General features: G+C 34.5%; 2 protein-coding genes across 2 annotated transcripts; one reads left to right on the plus strand and one right to left on the minus strand.

Moving 5' to 3' along the window:
- The first annotated feature begins 2,408 nt into the window (after nucleotides 1-2,408).
- LOC129903172 (peptidyl-prolyl cis-trans isomerase CYP71) lies at nucleotides 2,409-13,027 on the plus strand. Its single transcript, XM_055978674.1, has 13 exons — nucleotides 2,409-2,739; nucleotides 7,101-7,186; nucleotides 7,254-7,342; nucleotides 7,445-7,684; nucleotides 7,814-7,935; nucleotides 8,429-8,504; nucleotides 8,686-8,793; nucleotides 8,910-9,086; nucleotides 9,224-9,441; nucleotides 9,920-10,052; nucleotides 10,709-10,932; nucleotides 11,998-12,151; nucleotides 12,399-13,027. Exons 1-13 carry the CDS (start codon nucleotides 2,570-2,572, stop codon nucleotides 12,480-12,482), a joined length of 1,881 nt encoding a protein of 626 aa, XP_055834649.1. The 5' UTR covers nucleotides 2,409-2,569; the 3' UTR covers nucleotides 12,483-13,027.
- A 343-nt stretch (nucleotides 13,028-13,370) lies between these two features.
- LOC129904312 (60S acidic ribosomal protein P2-2) lies at nucleotides 13,371-15,477 on the minus strand. Its single transcript, XM_055979870.1, has 4 exons — nucleotides 15,345-15,477; nucleotides 15,145-15,240; nucleotides 13,676-13,902; nucleotides 13,371-13,579 (listed from the first exon to the last, which is right to left on the minus strand). Exons 2-4 carry the CDS (start codon nucleotides 15,230-15,232, stop codon nucleotides 13,553-13,555), a joined length of 342 nt encoding a protein of 113 aa, XP_055835845.1. The 5' UTR covers nucleotides 15,233-15,240; nucleotides 15,345-15,477; the 3' UTR covers nucleotides 13,371-13,552.
- Between the last annotated feature and the right edge of the window lie 7,404 nt (nucleotides 15,478-22,881).

Consider the following 22,881-nt stretch of genomic DNA (forward strand, 5'->3'; position numbering starts at 1 on the left):
TGGAGATAGAGGCAAAGACATAAAGCATGTTCTTAAAGATATATTATTATTTTTTATACTGTGGCAATTATTTTGGTAGGATTAGTTTTGTTTATTATTGGTGGTTGATGTGCTTTCTTGATTTGATTTGGTAAATTGGTTTGTCTTGATGATTATGATCAGTATTTTGACTGTCTTGAGTCAAGAGTTAATTATGGAGGGAAAGTGTAATCAACTTATCTAATTACTTTTAAAAGAAAGGGATAAAGCTCCTTTTGGGCAATTTAGACTAATTGTGATCATTGTAGCTTTCATTAGAGAACAAAACATATTTTGTAGCTTCTAATTGGAATGTTGAGCTGTTTGATTGGAAGTTATTATGGTCATTAACTTTTGAGGATGTCTACTTCCTTAGTTTCAAAATAACTATCGTTTTATTAACTTTTTTTACGCTTATTAAAAAAAAAATATAATGTATAGTTAGAAATAATTGATATTTTTACTTTTAAATGTTTAAAACAATCCTTATTTTAAAATATATTTTTTTTTATTAAAACGATACTTATTTTAAAACGGAGATGTAATTAGGAATGGCCTACTACAATTGACAAGGTTGGGTCTATGCATGAGGGTCATTGTTTCCTACAAAAGGAATGAGACAAAATTGGAGAAGGGGATGTATGAACCACTCCCAAATAGCTCCCACATCAATTGTGTACACATTCGATTATCACATATTTTCTTATATGGTGTTCGGGTTAATTTATGTATATTTTGATTAATTTTTTAAAGTATTTGTTATTTCTTATTAGTATAAATATTGACAATGTGTCCACAAAAATTTAAAAAGATGTGAAAAACTTATTAAGTTTTTTTTTCCTGTTCATTTCTATTCAATTATCAAATATTATCTCTTTTTGTTATAATAATGATGTCGAATCAACTTCATATAGAATGAATATACAAGGTATAGATATACTTGATACAATTTTATTCGTAAATACAAATCAATATATCAATTGTATTCGTTAATACAAACCAATTATATTCGTGACACAACCTGATACAATAAATACAACATATGTTTATCCTCTCTCTTCCTAATCTCTCTCGTCTCTCTCCTCCTTCTTTCAATTTCACTCCCCTCTTTTTAACATGTAGGTATGAATCATAACTAAACAAACTATATCTACGGATTTCTAATTAAGCCTAAATTATAGTCATTTTTTTAATTTTCTCTTTATTTATTAACTCAATTTATTTTTTACGTGCTCAAATTTAGATCAACTCGCTTGTTTGACATCCATAGTTATATTGGTTACAAATAACTATCATAGAAGAAAAAACTTAATTGTATACATCAACCACAAATTACTATGACTAATGGAGTATGAACTAACCAGATATTGTTCAGAAGAAAATGGTGGGGTTTTGTTTACTGGGCTCAGAACCTATTAGCCCATGAAATTGGGCTTTAATTGAATGGATACCCAACTCAAAGTGTATATTTATGGAATATATAAGGGTCGTTTAATTATTGGTTATAGTAATACATATATTAGTAATGCAAGAAAATTCAAGAATATAGTTATATATACATATTAGTTATTTCATCTTTTACCCTATATAAGAGACATGCATAGATTTTTCTCATAACTTTATAAATATATTAATTATGCAAAATTGTAAATCGACAATCAACCATCGTACTTGTTATGTTGATTTTTGTACATAGCTATTACCAAACATGATAATAATTATGTTAATTTTAATATATGAGTATTTTACTTCCTAATCAATCGTCAAATGATTTATTTTTTTTCATACGGTTTTGATATTTGATACCCACATTGAAGCCGATCAATTTTTATTCACATCACGTAGGACATATTTGGAAAAGCTTCTTAACCGAGACCTTTGGTCAAGGAGGGTCAATGTACACACTTTGCACATATAATAAAGGGATAATTACTTTATTAGACATACACCCATATCATATATACTAATTTTAACTATATTTTTCAAATACTTATGTATCTTATCACTAATTAAGAGTTTCCTACTATATATTGAGGAAGATACACTTAGAAATATATAATTTTGCTAACAGATACGCTAAATAAAGAGAGAGACGAGCGAGATAGTCACGCATCTCAAATACATGTGAATCACACTGGATAAATGTATAATGTATATGATATGATTCGATACCAGATATATAGGAGAGTGACGAGTGAGATTTGTCTATGTATATCAGATACATCTAAATTCAATTAGATGCAGTGTATTTAGAACAAATTTTGACCTCATGTATCTCGAGATATATGTACGTACACATATCAGAATGTATCAAAATCTAGTAAGATTCGTAATATTGCAAATTATACTTAATTAGCTTGGTATTTCTATAAGTTCCTGTGACTTGCTGAGCCAAGAGTTCCGAGTCAAATCGGCGGTGACTCAGTTATATATGCTCAGCACTTTTCAAAACTACAAAAAGTTTCCTTCTCTCAGAAAGCATTTTTCTGCAACAAATCAGAAGTGAGATCGGAACCCTAGAAGAAGCATCAACTTTATAGTGAACGGAGAGATGGAGGAACCAGTTCAGAATGAGAACGGAAATCCGGCGGCGGCGGTGGCGGTGGAGGAAACAGAGGAGGAGACGGCAGTTATTGGACCGGGTCCAGCTCCTCGTGCTCGTGCGAAACGCCCTCTCCAATTTGAGCAAGCTTATCTCGATTCACTTCCTTCAGCTAACTTGTAAGTAGTAGTACTATCATCTATGGATATGTTTTAACTTCACAATGTTTGTTATGGGGGGTTTAGGGTTTATTACATTTTACGAGAACAGTGCTAATACTACGGATAAGACATCTTCACATGCCCAAATCATCTCACTCTGGCTCCATTTCGCATTATTTCATTTTTGTTACTCTTATTTCTGTATTTACTTTTTTCAAACTGTTTGGAAATGCTTTATTTAAGCTAGCTGGAACAACGCTATCTTTACGAGATAAAAGTAAGGTCTGCGAATATTCTACACTTCCCAGACAAATACACTCCCCAAACTGCATTTGTGGGATTACACCGAGTATGTTGTAGTATATTCGTAGAGTTCCTTTCTATCCTGCTTAAAGTAATGCAAAGAGTGGAAGGAGGCTAGTGCCAGAAAATGCGTGTTTGGGGACAAGTAAGAATATTGCTATCTGGTTTATCTGCCATCATTATCACAAATTTAACATCTTGTTGATGTGCCAGAGGCAGTTTGATCTCTCTGGTTGAGGGTGCATTTATTTATTCACAATCAAGTTAGACACGTGGGAAGGGCTTACTCTACTAGTAGGTGGGCTTGCAAGGAAGACTGAGTTAGCCTATAAAAACTATGTGAATCGGCCTATGTTAAGGCGGGGAGAGTAGATCGATGTGGGGTGGTTTACCGGGTAAGTATAGTTCAACTGGACCCTATCCCGTCCTGTGGTCTTGGAAGAGTTCTACATAAGGTATGTCTATATTAGCAAGGGAGGTTAATACTGTACAACCTGAACACTAGGCAGCATTAGGTATGCAATGTTGTATACCAATGTAAATTAGCTATGCAAAATTTCATGTTAGGATTATCTTTTCTTATGCTGCCAACCAAACAACTCCAAATATTCTAGGTGATTAATATAGTGGACACATGTTGGTGGACAGAGATTGTTCTGTTGGGGGTTTCCAAATTCTGGTATTTCGAGGTTGTTACAATTCTAAGTCTTAGGACCTCAATGAAGTGCTTAGCAAAGGCATTATTCTAATTTGCAATGAGCATATGGAAACAATTTTTTCTTGCTTATTAGCTGGGACAAACAATGTAATCTTATCTTCTTATGTGATTTTTTTGTTTTTTTTAATCAACTTCCCATTTGATAATGTTGTTGTGAGAAATATTGGAGAAAAATATTTTTGAATTTGTGTATCTACATCATTACATTGACACCCTATTTATAGACGCTACATTGGACTCCTTTTCCAACTAGGACACTACATTACAATCCTTTTCCAAGTAGGATTCTATATGCTATTCCTATTCCTATTCTAAGTAGGATTAGATATATTATTCTTGTTCCTGTTCCTATTCCTATTCTAACACTCCCCCTCAAGTTGGTCCATATAAGTCTTATGTGCCTAGCTTGTTGCAAATGTAATTAATACAATGAATAATGAGGGGTTTGGTGAGATATTTGTAAGTTGATCACTCGACTTCAAAAAATCGTCAGTCAATCTCAATGTGCTTGGTCTTCTCATGAAATACTGAATTTGATGCATAATGTTGCAAAGTGATAAGTTCTTGAATTAAAGTGTTGAACTTCCCAAACCAAGCTTGAGAAGACTGTTTCAGATCATCAAGTAACTTACACAATTGACATACAAGACTACCAGATTCCCCCTGAACAACAAAATCAGGTGGTTGCTCCATATAGACTTCTTCCTCGAATAATCGTGGAGAAAACATTCTTAATGTCCAACTGATTAAATGGCCAATGGAGAATGACAACCATAGTTAGAAAAAAGGCGGACATGTGTTATTTTAGCCACGGGAGAGAAATTATCACTATAATCTAGCACAAATATTTGAGTATACCTTTTTTTGGGGGCAAAAGTAAATCTGAAACAAATAGAAAATACTGACGGAAAACTCATATTTGTCGGAAACAATGCAATAGTCGTTGGAAAGTGCTCAAAAACTGATACAAAATATAGGGATCGTCTCGAAATCAAGAGATGAGTAGATCTTGAACAAGACAGTCATCGTAAAACTGGCCGAAACATGCTCATATATTGAATTATTAGATTTGATGGCAGAAAGTGGTCACAATCTGAGAAATAAAATTATATAGGTAGGGTCAGAATGATGCACGATCCTATGCAAATTAGATTTGTTATCGTAAAGACACATGGAACTACGCAAATCAAATTTGAGGAATCACTGAAAAGACACATGGTACCATGCAATTTAGATATGAGAAAGTAGTTCAGAAAAATTCATGGTATTATGCAAATTAAATATGAAAAGTAGTCTGGAGAGATGAACTGTGTTATGCAAATATGATATGAGAAAGTAATCACTGAAAAGATGCACGGTGTTATGCAAATCAGATATGAGAAAGTTGTCACCTGAAAGATGGTATGGTGCTACACAAATTAGATATAAGAAAATCGTCATCGGAAAGATGGCACGGACGCACGGTGTTACACAAACACTGATGGATATGTGGTTGATACAAAACAACCCTAAAAAGTCATCGAAAATTGACGCACGGTGACCTGTTCGTCTAAGTTTTCTTCCCCTGAATATGAGGTTCATGCATATATCATTGGCCATACTTTTGTTAACATAACCATTCGCCGAACGGGCGGCATATATAGGTAATAGCCACCCGTTGGCAGCGGAATCTCTTTGATTATCTACCAAGATCGTAGAGACTCTGATACCATGTGAGAAATATCAAAAATAATATTATTGAATTTGTGTATCTACATTATTACATTGACACCTTATTTATAGACACTACATTAGACTCCTTTTCTAACTAGGACACTATATTATAATCCTTTTCCAAGTAGGATTCTATATAGTATTTCTATTCCTATTCTAAGTAGGATGGTATATATTTTTCTTGTTCCAATTCCTATTCTAACAGTTGTTTAGAGAGGTAAGCATTGTGATGATAGATATCATTATATAGTTGATCTTTTTTCAACATGTTCCCTCTTATCAATCAACTTTTCATCGTTACTGATAGCATATCTAGTAGCACTAAAGATGAGGATAGAAATTGGAATGAAAGAAAATCATACTAAAGCTAGACTATAAACGAGAAAAAAAAGGAAAAAGTGGATTCACAAGTAACCCAAGGCATATCAAATGTTGAACCTCAAATAAAATCACAAAAGATCAAAGGTAAAACCGTAAAAGTACACGAAATTAACATAGGAATATGACACCAATACTTTGGATTTTGACAAACAAGATTTGAAACCCTTCAAGTTGAAACCAAAATCATAATGTCACCGACCTAGTCCTTTACTAGTGTCGATGTGGCTCTTAGCTCGACTACTCTCCTCAAGGCATATTGCCTTGACTCAAGCAAGCCCCAACACCTTGGCGAAGTATGCCTCAAGTATGGTGCAGAGCTTTTGCTGAATGGTTGTGGTGTCTGGCAACGCAAAGGGAAGACAAGAGAGAAGCTTGGAAAGTGAACGAAACGCCCCTTTTATTGATTATAAAACCTTAATGCGCTTACAAGTTTTACAAGAAAAACTGCACACAAGATTAAGATACTAGAACAAGGGTTTTGATGTGTCATGTGTTGGTTTGTATAACTGGCTGCTCATGCCTTCTAAGGTGTGGTCTTCCGTCTCCTGCTATTTATAGGATCCTAAGGAAGGCTTTGGAACCTTCAAAGTTGGTGGAAACCCCCCTAAATTTGGTGGGCTTAGGGCTATCTCATGTACCCAAGGCAAGTCCTTCTAGGTTTTTCTAGAATCCTCCTCAAATTGCTAGCTTTCTTTGGCTGTCCTTTGCCCGCGTTTCCTTGATTTTCTGGATCCTCTTTGATATCTTAATATTCTCGAGTTTTCTAGGATCCATGGGAACTTCCGCTATCTTCGTGAATCTTCGGGAACATTCTTAAAACTCCGGGCCGGCAGTGTAGTGTGCTTAGTGATCTTGGCATGCTTTTAACTTGACTTTATCGTGCTCCATTGTGCTTCGTCCAATTTATTAGGCACATTTCCTTGTTGAGACACCTCCTAATATGTTCCATGTCACGCTCGCACATATCTGCATGACCCGATTGCCGGTCGTAACCACAAGTCACACTACCATCGCTCAACATGTATTGTGTATGCTCCAGGCCTCTTTTGGTTGTCTTTCTTTGTTTAGCCACCTCGTGGTGTGCACGAACAGTCTATTCTTTTGGCTGGGCATGACAATAAACCCAAAATATTAACTAAAAAGAGATGAATTATCATAATGACTCCTCAATTTTTTCTTTGAATTGGATAATGACGCCTCAACTTTGGAAGGCTGTATATGATCATGTTGGAAATATTACTAAACCACATATTATTTAATGCAGGTATGAAAAAAGTTACATGCACCGAGATGTCGTTACTCATGTTGCTGTTTCAGCAGCAGATTTTTTCATTAGTGGGAGTACTGATGGTAAGACTGGACATATGAATTCTTGATATTGCTTAATTCACCAAATTTTCTCTTCTTCATTGTCCAGGTCACCTAAAATTTTGGAAGAAAAAGTCTATTGGTATCGAGTTTGCAAAACATTTTAGATCTCATCTTGGACCAATTGAAGGCCTTGCCGTAAGTAGCCATAGTCTCACTGGAAGCAGTATTCTCTACTCCGGTTTATTATCAGCATGCTTGATCAGAGCAATCCCCAATTTCACCTAAATTTATTTGCAGGTTAGTATTGATGGTATGCTTTGCTGTACAATCTCAAGTGATAAGTCTCTGAAAATATATGACGTAGTGAATTTTGACATGATGTCCATGATTCGTCTTCCATTCATACCTGGATGTGTTGAATGGGTATATAAACAAGGGGATGTCAAGGCTAAACTTGCTGTTAGTGATCGTAACTCCTCATTGGTGCATATATACGATGCAAGAGCTGGTACAAATGATCCTATAATATCTAAAGAGGTATTCTCATTGTACTGGACTCAATACTGAAGGTTGATATGACTGTTGTGCAGTTCTTTCGTCTTCTTTGTCATGTTAATATGATGTTTCACATGAATCAAATCTCTAACTGGGTTTCCTCGTAATCAGGTACAATTGTGCCCCATCAAAGTCATGAAATACAATCATGTCTTTGATACTGTGATATCAGCAGATGACAAAGGGATCATTGAGTACTGGAGTCCTGCCACACTTCAGTTCCCAGAGAATGTGTATGTGTTCATGTATTAAAACCAATTTTACCTTGTATCTGGTCCCTTGGTGGAGACAATAATCATTGATTTCAGGAAGCTCAAATCCCAATCCGAGTTTTAGAATGATCCATTTGAATATTGGTATTACATTTCTGTGTATGGAATCCAAGAAATTTGTGTTTTCCTTTTCTCTATTACATTTTTTTGTTTTGGGGATGGGGGATTTTGGGGTTGGCGAAGAGTATCAATTTCAAAAGCTAAAATAGAGCCTTGTCAAAAAAGGCCGTATATGGCATTTAGTATTAGATCATCTTGTTTTAGTGTGTATTCACTTCCATGGAGTAGTAGTAAACTTACCGCTTATGGTTTATCTTATACTATCTAAGAAGATAAGCATAGATTATATAATATGTATGTCCACTCATTTTCTTTGTTATATTCAAGAGTTTGTCTCTTGCTCCTAATTGAAATAATCACGTCTCATGCTTATCTTCTTATGTTCTGCCTGCAGGGTGAATTTTAGATTGAAGAGTGATACTGATCTCTTTGAAATTGTGAAATGCAAAACTGCTGTTTCTTCTATAGAGGTATTACAGGAAAACCTTTGCTGGAAATTATGTGTACTTCAGACCCTATTACTTAACAACAACAAGAAGTCGTCGACTATGTACATGTCAAGTTAGCTATAAGCAGTTTCAAATTTCTTATTCTTACCAATTAGTAGACAGAGTCTTCTAAAACTTTTTATCCTTTTCTCTTTGTTTCCAGGTAAGTCCTGATGGTAAACAGTTCTCGGTAACTTCACCAGATCGCAGGATTCGTATATTTTGGTTCAAGACAGGTAAACTAAGACGTGTGTATGATGAATCTCTTGAGGTAAAAGATTACTCCTTTAAATAATCTATTAACTTATGTATGTAAAAATGTGGTTCTTGTCTTCTTCTGTTCCTTTTTTATTTTTGGGTGATAATCGCAAATTTTCCATCTTTTAGGTGGCACAAGATCTCCAGAGAAGTGATGTTCCTTTATACCGACTTGAAGCTATTGATTTTGGACGAAGAATGGCTGTGGAAAAAGAAATTGAGAAAACAGAACATGTACCACAACCTAATGCTGTTTTTGATGAAAGTTCCAACTTCATTATATATGCAACTCTCCTAGGAATTAAAGTAAGAAAATGTTCATTGGACTTTCAAGTTGCATTATATTTCTGTTCCTTGTACTTTTGCCTTACTGGAGTTATTATAAGTTTCATGCTACTTTGATGTTCATTTTCTTATTTTGGGTTAATTTTTCTTATTGTCAGGTTATAAATCTACACACCAACAAGGTATCTCGTATCCTGGGGAAGGTGGAGAGCAATGATAGATTTTTAAGAATTGCTTTGTATCAAGGTGATAGAACTAGTAAAAAAGTAAGAAAAATCCCTGCTGCGGCAGCAAATGCAAATGAAAGCAAGGAGCCCCTGATAGATCCCACTCTTCTTTGCTGTGCTTTCAAGAAACATAGAATCTATTTGTTCAGGTACTGGATATGTTATATAATACAGAGAATGAAAAGAAGGCTATCTTGAACTTTGTTGCTTTTCAATCCATTGGTCAATGATGAACTTGGACCTTCTCCACTGCACTGACCTGTTCAGTCTAGACTTTAGTGGCATGGTAAGGAAACATGGTGACAGCTTTATCTAAACTAGTCAAACTAGATCTAGAACGTGTGTATGATGAAACATGAATTGTTCAATAGATGCTTAAATATCGATTTTTCTACTAGAATTAGGCTTTAAAGTTGTATGAAAACTATCTTGAGCCGTGAAAAAGTTCAAAAGTTCAGTTGGCTGCTGCGCTCTTCGAAATTGGGTGATTTAAATTGATGTTCCATACTTGCATGAAGTATCAGCCCTCACCGTCTTATTATCTCATCTGTTGAATGAAAAAACACATTTTCTTGTTTAAATTTCAATTTTATGCTTATTAACAGCTCATATGTGATTCTATAACAGTCAGAGAGAACCTGAGGAACCTGATGATCCTACCAAGGGAAGAGATGTCTTTAATGAAAAGCCATCTCCTGATGAACTTTTGGCTGTATCTGACATTGGGAAGTCCGTTACTACATCCCTTCCAGATAATGTGGTAAGTTGTGGTTTTACTTGGCATGTATCAAATAAATAGAAAATTCCAGATAGGTTTTAAACTGGATATCCTTGTCCATGAGTTTGTGGGAACGGAATTGTATGTGAGCTACAATGATTGGTATTGACTGTGCAAAAGTTTTAAGTAAGATTTATTTTTGTGGTCCGTATACACCAAGTCAATGAATCCTGAATAAAGGACTTACTTTCTTCTGCTTCTGATTTCTGATTCCTGACCAATTAATGAATGAGATAACAGGATAGCATGTTATAAAACCGCTACCTTGAGAATGGTCTTCATAAGCTGGAACGAGATGGACAAACCTATTTTGTGCTCTTGGGCAACCTTTCTTAACTGAAGAATGACACTTTTTCCTGCATTATTGTGGTATACCTAAAAGATTATAGTCTATATTGCTCGGACTCTCCAAAAATGTTGCCACACCCGTGTCAGATCCTCCAAAAATGCACTACTTTTGGAGCATCCGACACGCACCTGGTGGGATTTTTAAAGAGTCCGAGGCTCCGAGCAACTATGTTCTTCCATTACCACTTTGCATAGAGTGGTAGAGGCCCTTCCTTTTTATTTTTTTTGTACTAATCCTGAGAAATGGACAGAAATTTGCTGATTCATTTCTTTCTTTTGCTCTGACCTAGATCATGCATACCAGTATGGGTGACATTCATATGAAGCTATACCCTGAAGAGTGTCCAAAAACAGTGGAGAACTTTACAACACACTGCAGAAATGGTTACTATGATAATTTGATATTTCATCGGGTCATCAGAGGCTTTATGGTTCAGACAGGAGATCCACTAGGAGATGGCACGGGTGGCCAATCTATTTGGGGAAGGGAGTTTGAAGATGAGTTCCATAAAAGGTATGTTCATGTTTTGTTTTGCAGATACTTATGCATAAAAGCATAATTGTACATGCTTAACTTATTTCCTCGACTCCCTCCTTCCTAGATATTTCATGTGAGGGGCCATTGTTTTACTGATGCTGCTTGTTGGAATAATGAACATGGTGGGCCGTGGGAACCGGAAGTCTAGGCTCATAATAAAGGATTGTTCCATTTGGGTGTAAAATGTGTTTTAGGTCTAATCGAGCACATTTTTTTAATTTTTCTTTGAATATCGGTCCATTTTTAAGTGTCTGCAGCAGTAAAAGTGAACTAACAACCCAAGTCAAATGGCAAGACACATTAAGTAGTCAATCCATGGCGTAAATAGATTCATAGTAATAGTACAGTGTAATTTTTTATCCGTGTCCTTAAGGTTGCTGCAGCTTTTGCAGCACCTAATGCAATAGAAGATTGCCAATGCATAGCTTAGAAATTAGAGCTAATGACTGGCCAAAAATTATATCTCTTTTGCTTGCCTTCCTTTACTCGTCTTTAATATGCTGATGACCATGATTTCGTCAGTATTTGAATTTTTAAATTCAGTTGCAAATAATAATATTGTTAATACTTCCTGGCAACAGCGGTGGAGCCATCCATGACTTTAACTAGTAGATGACCCAACAATCTCCTTCCTCCCCACCAATGAGAAGGGTCTTGCATTTCTGTGCTTTTGATATTAACATACAATTCTAATGCTTATGATTATGAAAGCAAATGATTCTGATCGAGTCTAATCAGAAGCTTGTACTCCATTTATGAAGCCACAAGTGTACTTCTGGAGCGCATCATAATAATTAACATGTGCTGTAGTCTTCTTCCTTGATTGACTCTGGAGATTCATTTTGCTTGCTTTGTTGGCAATGAGAAGATTTTTCTACGGTCTAGGGAGTGGATAGCTTAGTCATTTACCTGAAATAACATCTGGCACAGCCTCATAACATCTAATTTTAACTTGAATTCCTACATATAGCTGATAAACACATTTTCTAGTTTATGCTTCTCTGAGTGAAGTTATCTGAATGATTATATTGGTCTGTGCAGTCTGCGACATGATAGACCCTTCACTGTCTCAATGGCTAATGCTGGGCCAAACACCAATGGCTCCCAATTCTTCATAACAACTGTCGCCACTCCATGGTTGGACAATAAGCACACAGTTTTTGGCAGAGTAGTGAAAGGAATGGATGTTGTACAGGTATTAGCTTTTAAAGTTTCCCCCTCCCGTCTCTGCTATGGATTGATTACTGAATGTATAGAGCACTCAAAGCTCTCTCCTTTTCAGCAGAATATCTAGTTATTTTACCGGAAAGGAAGAAAGTTGGTGAATATGCTGTTGGTTCAAATTGAAATGATAATTGCTGCAGTGTGTCTGCTGTGATATTTAATGTATGGTTACTTCTTGGGACCTAATTAACCATTCCTTTTCTTTTGGATTATGACAGTCTTTAGAGAAAGTGAAGACAGACAAAGGTGACAAGCCATACCAGGATGTAAAAATATTAAATGTGACTGTTCCAAAGTCTTAAATGGGTTCTTGTTGTGGCTGTACTCCATTATTGGATGGTTTACATCTACTTATTCTGGAGAATTGAAAGGATTACAACGATTTATGTTGGGAAGTATTGCAATCCTCGTGGACCCTGTTCTGACATGTATCTGCACAATCTATGACTTCTGGTACTTTTATCAAACCCATTATGTAGAACTTGAATTGCTTCACTCAAGTTGAAAGGTAGATTAGCGACTGGGAGTTGTTGGCTAATCGGATATATTAGCTCATTGGCAGCGTTTTTCCACTGCAGATTCATTAGTTGGACAGAGCAATACTAGCTTTTTGTCAATGTTCTTGTTGGGGTTGTGGACAATAATTTATGGAGTTGATACCTAGTATTGCATTGCAATACCAATAAACTAGCATCAATTGTAATGTGCTGTTTTGTGCATAGTCTCGCCTAAACTACAAGTGTAGACCTTTTTGACAATTTTTAAGTTTCTCTTCTTAATTATTTATAAGACCAGTATGCATTCAAATATTCAGAAAGTAATACAATTCCCTTCTGATGCCCTGTTTTCGCAAGTTCTTGCTTTTGTTCCCAATGTAGATAACTATTCGTTGTTACTTGTTTCCTTGTTTTGATATCATATTATTTCTTGTTTCTATTTTTTTTTCCATTAAGAACATGCAAACTTCCTTTATAAGATTGAACTCCTCTTGTACCACCAAAGGAGTTATCTTGATGAGATTACTTCATTCTTAATCAAATATCGCGGGTTAATAAACTTCTATTTTTAATCATCTCTGATTAACACGGGGAAAAAAAGTTATGGCCTGTTTGACAAGCAACTGACTCCCTCATTATAGGTTGAGCATAACTTGAAACAGGCAACAAATACATCAAAAAAAAAGACGGTGCAAATCAAATCCAACAATACTAGTAGTAATTTCCAATTGCCTTAGAATGTTTACCAAGCAAAATATAGGTTTCATTAACTAAACTAAAAATGAAATCAGTAAGTTGACAAAAAGACTCCCAGAATAAACTCGGGGGGAAATGGGGAACAGGGCCCTTCATATAGAAACCAGTAAAACCACCCTCTAATCGAAGAGACTGAAGCCCATGTCCTGCAATATTGAAAACCAGACAACCATGTTAGTAGATATACAAGAAACATTATCCACAACAGAAAAAAGCCAAGGCTCCTGAAATATTAAGCTTACGTCATCAGATTCCTCTTTCTCTTCCACCTTCTTTTCTTCTTTCTTCTCCTCGGCCGCTGGTGCTGCAGCAGCGCCACCAGCAGATGCAGCTACTGCAACACCACCACCACCACCGGCGGGTACTGAAGCCAACTTCTCCCTGCCAGCAGCAATCAGCTCAGTGATATCCTTGCCCTTGACTTGGGACAAGAGGAGTTCAATCCTATCCTCATCAGCATCAGCTCCAACTGCAGCACGCATTTTAAAAAGTTGAGAATGCAATACTAAAGACAACATAGAGTAATAGTCAAGGTTAATAACAGGGGGATATTGTTTATGATGTTTCTTATCCATGAAATACAAATCCACAACGTGATTATCCTCTATGTAAGGAAAGTAATCATAATCGAGTCAATCAGTCTCACATGAATACCTTCACAAGATATTATATAACACAGTCCATTGAAAATGGCCTATCTACCCTCCCAAGGTAAGATTGGGAACACGCCAACCTCTCCATACCACACTCGGGTAATTACATTGGATATGTTTGTTGTAGTCGATCATTATTTCCCCAATTATTTAAAAGAGGACATGACAAGATAAAAAAAACAGTAGAGAAAATATAGAAAGACCAGGTCTCTTAGTACCAAACCAGAAAATTTAATATCAAGTTTAACAGGTAGGTGCTTCATAGCTATAAGCAATAACTTGATAAAATTTTCATGCCTTTTCAATCCCAACTAAAACAAATGCATGCATCTACATGTATTTATTCTACTGCAGCCTCGTAAAACCTAAATATTACAATAACCCACATTACTCCATTAGACATGTAAACATCTCTAACTAGATCCAGAAATAAACCAATTGCATACATCTACATGTGTTTATTCTACTGCAGGCTCGGAAAACCTAAATATTACAATAACCCTCATTACTCTTAGTACCAAACCAGAAAATTTAATATCAAGTTTAACAGGTAGGTGCTTCATAGCTATAAGCAATAACTTGATAAAATTTTCATGCCTTTTCAATCCCATGTGTCAACAAGTTCAAAGGATCCAGTACTATAAACTAACACAAAAACAGCACCACATAAGGTAGGTAGAGAGACTGTTTCTAATAGAAACAAGGGCAGAAAACTCAATGGAAGATGAGTTTCTATTCATGATTAGAGTGCTTGGCCATTCCTTTATTCCTTTTGCATACATCAAAAAAACAAACTTATGATTATGAAAATGAAATGGGTGTTCAATAAATCCTCCCTGCATACATCCCACCCTTCCCATACGACACTGGTCGAATAACCCCGAACGATAAAGTGCAGCTATATTAACTAAGTTTTCGGATCTAATGTACGTAACCTTATACTGCATTTCAACAGTTATTGAATATTCGCATTCATATGAATCATTTACCTCCATCCCATCCATCCCAGATGAACTAATTTACGTGTATACAAGGAGGTAAAAGAAAAAAGACAATACCAGAACCAAGGATCTTCTTCAAATCTGCACCAGATGGGGATTTGTTACCACCCAACACAGCCAACAAATAAGCAGCAATAACCTTCATTTTCTTATCTACAAATACACACAAAAATAATAATAATAATTACACACATCAGAACAAAAACAACAACAACAACAGATTAAATCAGAAAAAATAGGTGAAAGAGAGAGTTTACTCTGAGAGATTTGGAAGCTAAGAAAAAATGGCCAAGGCTGCTGCTTCTTCCGATTTTACTAATAAAGAGGAACGATTTGTGGTGAATGCTATGTATATATAGTTAGGGCTTTTTCCCCTTTCTTCCTCACAGATTACATCTCCGCCGTTCAATTGATTTAAGATGAGAGTACTTTGCTTTTTTGCACCTTTAACTTTGGTTCAATTTCTTTAATTTGCACCATATCTTTTTGTTTTTGATGATTTGCTCCTTAAATCTATTCACTCGACTTTACGGTCTGTTTGGTCATAAAATTTATTCACTTTTTTTTTTTTCATAATAATATCATGTTTGTTTTGTTATTGTAGTGAGACTATGCTCGACTAAGATTGGCTTGTAATTTTGGTTTTTTTTTTCTTTTGCTTTGTAATTCTTCACTGCTAATGCAAAATCTTTATTTGAAAAAAAATATATATCCAACACTTAATAATTAAAATATATATCAAATATCATACTTAATTTGAATAACTAAATAGATTTCAATATGACATGTTTGATATATACTAAAACATGCACACTTTTAGTAGACGTTTATAGATTTCAAATATATTTTATCATTTTTGAAATTTACGGAGTTAGAAGATGGGTTGTGTTTAGTTATACGTTTACAATTATACTTTTTGTAAACAATATTTAAAAAAATATTCATGATTGAACGTACTTAAATACAATTTTAAAGGTGAAAGACAGTTTGAAAAGGGATCAAAATCACTCCTCTCCCCCCCCCCCCCACCCCTCTCGAAATTTGGTTTAAAAATCAAACTCCCCTCCCCCAAACTTTCAACAATAATCATTTCCGTCTCTTTATCCTAATTAATTTTTTAAAATGTCTATTTTACCCTTTGTATTATCAACCTTTGTCTTTTTTCTCTTTACTGCTTTAAAATCATGATTTTTTATTTTTATTTTTTATTCTAGGTAACAAATTTTCTATTAAATACCCAAATTTTTTTTTTTATTCGAAAAAACTAAAGTAAAAAAATCCTAATTGAATATATAAATTATTGACGTTCTATAATGAAATAAATGAGTAGAGTAAAAAATGAATATTTCAATAATAATCTAAACTCTAATGTATATTATTTATCTTTCTTAATCTAAATATTTATACATTTTTATTTAAGCACATTAAAATTAAAGGTAAAACATTTTTTTATTAGTTTGTCATTAAAATTTATGTTATTATTTATGATTATTATTTTAATATTACATGCATTTAATATGTTAATGTATATAAATGCATGTTTCAATTCTCTGTTATTCGTAAATGTCTAAATAGATAAATGATTTTTGTTTGTCAATAATTAAGTATTTTTTAAATTAAAAAATAAAAATTTACTCACAATACAAATAGATAATCTTTTAATTTTTTATAGGATATACCATTATTTTTACTAATATTTTATATTATTTTTGAAATATATTTAAAAGTTATTATATTACCTATTATTTTTATTTGTATAAATAGGTGATAAAAGATAGAAAATCAAGGGCAAAATAGATATTTCATGGGATAAAGAAGGGGTGATTATAGTTGGAATTTGGATGTAATGACTCTGAAGGTCATTTTTGGAAACTTTATAAAATGACCATTTTACCCCTCCCTTTAGTTGCCCCGATTTTTTACTGATTGGTACCGGATATTGGTTTTTAGAAATACTATTAGAGTTAAGTCCTTCAAAATTTTGAGTTTTCATAAGTTTTGAGTGTTTTAAAGTGGTATTTAGAGCCAATCGGAGCTATGAGTCTCGGAATAGAATTTTGTCGATTGCAGCAACTCCGAAATGTCAAAATAGGCCTAAAAGGGTTTACGAAATCAGTTTTGCAGTTTTAATAAAGATTTGAGGTTTGAGTTGAAAATTTAAGGAATTTTAACTTTGTTCAACTTTTGAAGTTTCGATACTCATAATGGAATTTCGATGACTCTATTGGATTCGGGAGATAATTTTTGGTCTAGAAGAAGTATTGATGGAATTTTTAGAAGTCCCGAGCTCGTTTTGGTATTTTGAAGGCCTAAGTTGATTTAGTTACGACTTTTTGAGTTTTGAGTCAGGAGCCCTCGATTTCAAATTGTGAAGGTTCCATCAGCTCCGAAATAATCAAATTATGCTAACAGCATGGTCGGCACAAGTATCGAGGTAATCAATACGAGTTTGGGGCCATTTGGCTTTTTTAATTTTGCAAGTTAGACTATGATTGATTCTGGTTAACATTTTTGGAAAATACGCTCGGATGAAAATTCTGACGGCGCGATTAGTTTCGAAATGTCAAGTTTGGTCTAGAACGACCCTTCGTTCGCTTTTCTAGGTTTCCAGTCTAATCTCGAGGCTCTTTATGAAATGTGGCTTAAAATAATGCTTGGGTGTGAGATCCATTTTTCATTAAAATGACTTCGTATGAGAATTTTAAAAGTGTCATTGAGTCCGAAACATCGAATTTAGTGGAGTAGCATATCTGGTTTCTTTTTATCAGATTCCGAACGAACCCCGAGCACCCATATGAAAGTTTGGATTTTTCCAAAATCGGATTTTGCACCAATGTGGTGCAAACCCATTTTTAGATTATTTTTTTCTCAGCTTTAAAACACCATATCTTGAGCTATAAAGCTCCAAATTAGATGTTTTAAAAGGCAAACTTGTAAAAATTTTCGAGGAGAACACATTGGAGAGCTTGAAAACTGATTTGGGCCATTCTATTGAGGTAAAATCTTGATTTTAGTTGTTTTAATGTCCATTTTTGGAATTAATTTTTGAAGAATTTTGCGAATTTATTTATTGATCTATATAAATCTCTGATTTTGACGTTTCAAGGGACTAAGTTCAAGAGAATTTTATGGAGAATCCGCTGGTAAACTCAAAATCATGTGGGGAGGCTTCGTGTGAGGTAAATTTACGAATCTAGTTACTGTTTTGGCCATTGTCAGATTGAAATTGTGTGAAATTTTGAAAGATTGTATCTTGATCATTTGAACTCTATTTTTAATGATTTTTGAGGATAGATTGTGAGGGTTTTCCCGAGGAACGTCATGGTGTAATCTGTTTGGATTGGGAGAGTCTAGTTTTTTCAAAATTCACTAATCAAGAAACTGTCATTTTTATCTTTTAGTTTGAATATTGTGAATTTTCATTGCATAAACATTTTGCGTAGTTTTCCAACTCCGTATCAATTACCAAATTGATTTGTGAACTTAGGGAGATGTTTAGGACCTATTTTTTCGAGGTCAAATTCGAAATTTCAGATGCATGTCTCATATTTTCCATTTTAAACCCCGAAATTGATCTGTCTTTAAAAATCATGAAATTAGTGTCTAAAATATCGTAACAACATTGTCATTCTATTTCAAAAGGAAAAGGCGCTGGTACAGTAATTTGGAGCTTGCGCGTTCAGCCTACAGATAGGCTACAGCTTTCCCTTCTTTAGATTGAGTCAGAATGTGTGAAATCATGTTAAGATTGATGAAATTTGGGTTGAGTAGTTTATCAGTATATCTTAAGTGTTAGAAATCATATTTAGGCTTTTATCAAATTTTCAGATATTTGGAGCATGTGTATCTTGGCATTGTTCATCGGTATTGTTAGGAGAGTTGAATAAGCATGTTGTTGATATTATGGAGTATGCTGGCCTTAGTATAGGTCGTATACCTGCTTTAGTTGCCCCAACGTCGCTCCGATAGACTTAGATCCTTGTAGAATGGTGTAGCGGGATAACACTTGGTAGTTGGCCCTAGCTAGGCGATACTCGTGCTCTTAATAACACCCCCATCCTTAACTCGGTGTAATCATGACTTCGAGATGCATCGACAATACTAGATTTCGTAATCATTTGGCTTTGGCTCCGATTCAAGTTTTGACGGCATATCAGTTAGCATATTGGGGAGGATATTCTCGGTACTGTTGTCGTCTAGTTGTAAAGAAGAATATTTGGTACCATGGGATAAATTATTTGCAAGCATCCAGGTACCTAGTCCCGGTCTCTATTTTGAATTATTGTAGAGCATTCGGGTACCCAGCCCCGGCCTCTGTCGACTTGCTATTATGATGAGCATTCGAGTAACCAGTCATGACCTCGATCATATCGATACATTATGGTGAGCATCCGGGTACCAATCCCGATCTCAACTGCATCGATGTATTATGGTGAGTATTTGGGTATCCAGTCCGGGACTTAGCCACGTTGGACATTCGGGAGAGCATCTAGGTCCTAGTCCCGGCCTCGACCCCTAAGGCACCCCTAGTTCATTGACTCTTGGAGATTCTAAAATTGAAAATAATGCAGATCTTAGGTTCCTGACATCGCATATTCTTGATTCCCAGCTTTGATAGTTGTAGTTATTTTGTGTACTCAGCGGGCTTATGGGAGTTCGTTTGAATTTTTATTTAACCTGCGCACGAGTGTCCCTGTTGGGCTTATGGGGGTCCAATTGAATATAGTTAGCTGTAATTCTCGTAGATAGTACTCTTTTCACTTTAGATGTTTATGTTGATTCCTATTTAGGCTTATTCCTTATTTTCATATTGTTTTTACCTCTTCTGCTCAATTGGCTTATGATGCATATTGGTTACCTATTGTCTTGGTTAGGGCTGAACACGAAAAATCAAAAAATCGAACCAAATCGATAACCAAATCAAACCGGGAAAAAAACCCGATATTTATTTGGTTTGATTTGGTTTGGTTTTAAAATTTAAAAACCGATTATATTTGGTTTGGTTTTGGTTTCAAGTCTAAAAAAACCCCAAAAAAACGAACCAAACCGACTTTATATATACATATTTTAAAAATTAAATTTGTATATATATGTGTGTGTATTTTAATTTTTTTATGAAAAAAATACAATTTATATTGAGTTTTTATATTTTTGATCTTGCGCCATTCTTTTGAATTATACTAAATAAAGTAAAAATAAATAAAATATAGACTTCATACATAGAAAAGTTACTCACAATTACAAATAGTAAAACTTTAGGTGAGTCATTCTCTATTATTAAACATGTATGCGTCAATCTTGGCTAGTAGCTACTGGCTACAATAAAATTTGTAATAAGAAAATACTTTTGAAATTTATTTTCTGTTTATTCAAATAGTGACTACAAGGTATTTTAAAAACCGACAAAAACCGAATAGTAAAAACCGATATAGTTTGGTTTGGTTTGGTTTGACAATTTTAAAAACCGACTCAATTGGTTTGATTATTTTTTAAATAAAAACCGTTCCAAACCGAACCGTGAGCACCCGTAGTCTTGGTACTCATACTGCACTTTGCATCTACTTTCGTGATGCAGCACTGAGCACCAGCTATCACTGTGGATAGATCGAGCTTATTGCGGTCAACTTCGGAGACCAAGGTGAGAACTTAGCGCTTTGGATCACTTCTGTCTCCTTTAGTATGTATGACCCATTTTTTGCCTTTTTGAGACTAGCCAGTTGTTGTAAATATTTTCGATCCACTTTCGGGACTTGTACTCATCTTTTACTTTGTAACATTTCTGTACTTATGACTTTCAGGTTTTTGAAGAGATCTTTAGTTGTTTATATCATGTTTTGGGTTACTTCCGCCTATTCATTCTGTTTACTTTTATAATTCGTCACTCTTATTTAGTTTCTGCCCTCAAACCCATTACTTGGAGTTTCGGGGTGATGGATTGGTTTACTTACTGGTGGGTTATAGTAGTTGTCGTCATGACCTGAGGAATCAGATCATGACATTAGAGGGGGGGGTTGATTTTTAAACCAAACTTCGGTGGGGAGAAGGAGATGATTTTGACCCATTTGAAAAAATATGTTATAAGTTATTCTTCAAATCTGAAATATAACTTTAAGTTGAAATTAGAAATTTTCATGATCAAACACTGATTTTCAATAACAACAATAACACACTAGTGTAATCCACACATAGGGTCTGAAAAAGGTATAATATACTTAGAATTGGCCCCATCACTGTGGTATAGAGAATCTTTTCGATAAATCCTCGACTCAAAAGAAGTATAGTAAAAACAAAAAAACATACAATTTTATCTCACAATCTATTTATTAGCATTAGCTCAAACATGATAGAAATTTAGATTGTCGAGCTTCAACTCCACATTTCTCTTGATGCATCCTCTATGGCAAATTTTATGTAGGGACCTTTTATTTGTAATTGTTTAATCAGTTCATCAACGTCTCTGGCTTGGGTTTGAATATTCTGTGACGGACACATGTCGTGGCCACATTCTAAAAACCTTTATATATTGGACATCTCCCTCTCCATCTGGTCATCCAGGTTAGCTCCTCTTTCAATCCTTGGGATGTTTATCTATGCCTTGCCAAGGGCGAAGCTACACTTAGTTAAGGGTGGTCAGATGAACAATCTTCGACAAATTTTTTTTGCGAGTATATATATTAAGTATTGATATCGTCGGATATATACTAATTGTTGAACACCCTTGATATAATAAAGAAAGATAGCATAGTGATTAAAGGTGTGCAAATTTTTCTTAAAGTCTTGGGTTCAAGCCTTGATTAGGTTGTTTTATTTAAACTTTTTAGTTTCGTTTTGTCCTAAAGTATGAACATCCTTTGGACCATAAGATTAAAAGACATTTTGATAAATTTGACATTTTTTTAATCTTATCCTAAAATATAAATACTCTTGACGAAAATCCTGACTCCGTCACTATGCCAACTCAATAACTTTCTCCACACATATGATGAGTAAGGACACTCAAAGAATAGGTAACCCAAAGTCGTGTACTTGTAAGTACATTAGGATACTTAACTATGATAAATAGCATCAAGTAGTGTTGTGTAGTATTAATAGGGATTAAACATCTTTTAAATAAGAGAGTGTGATTGCATAATGTTTTGTAAGATTAAGCGAGCATTAATCTTACAAACATAAAGCATAAAATAAATATTTATGACTTTTGATTTATTTCTATTATATTTTTACTTAAAAACAAGTGTTTAAAAGCATTTATTTATCTTACAAAAATGTTTTAAAATACCTAGTTTTAGCCATTCCAAATATGCTCAAAAAAGTTTTTTACTAATTTGACTCTGAAAGAAAGAAATAAAAAATAAAATGTTTGCACCACCTTTGAAACACCTGCTGTAAGCTAACACCATATGTAAGATCTGCAAGGAAAAGTACTGTCATGCCTTACCAGCGAATAAAAAAGAACTATAAGAGAAGAAATCGAAAGAAACCATGGCTTTTGGTTCCCGACGGAAGTAGCGAAGGCAAAAAAATAAAAGAAAAATATATAGTTTTACACTGGCGAATTCAAAAATTTGACTAAGAGACTTCAAAAAATAAAAATATAGTACCCTGGATTTGAATTTGGAACCTCAAGGTGATTCTTAAACATCTAAGCTAACCATTAATCTTGCTTTTAAGGGATTCAAAATCTCTATATATACGCACTAAAAATAAATAAAATACCTTATATATATAATATAATTTTTTAGTGAGAAAGTTTGCATGAACACCCTTGCGGCCTTGCCCATCCGAGATTCGTCC

Source organism: Solanum dulcamara, chromosome 9, assembly GCF_947179165.1.
Source record: "Solanum dulcamara chromosome 9, daSolDulc1.2, whole genome shotgun sequence".
Taxonomy (NCBI): Eukaryota; Viridiplantae; Streptophyta; class Magnoliopsida; order Solanales; family Solanaceae; genus Solanum; species Solanum dulcamara.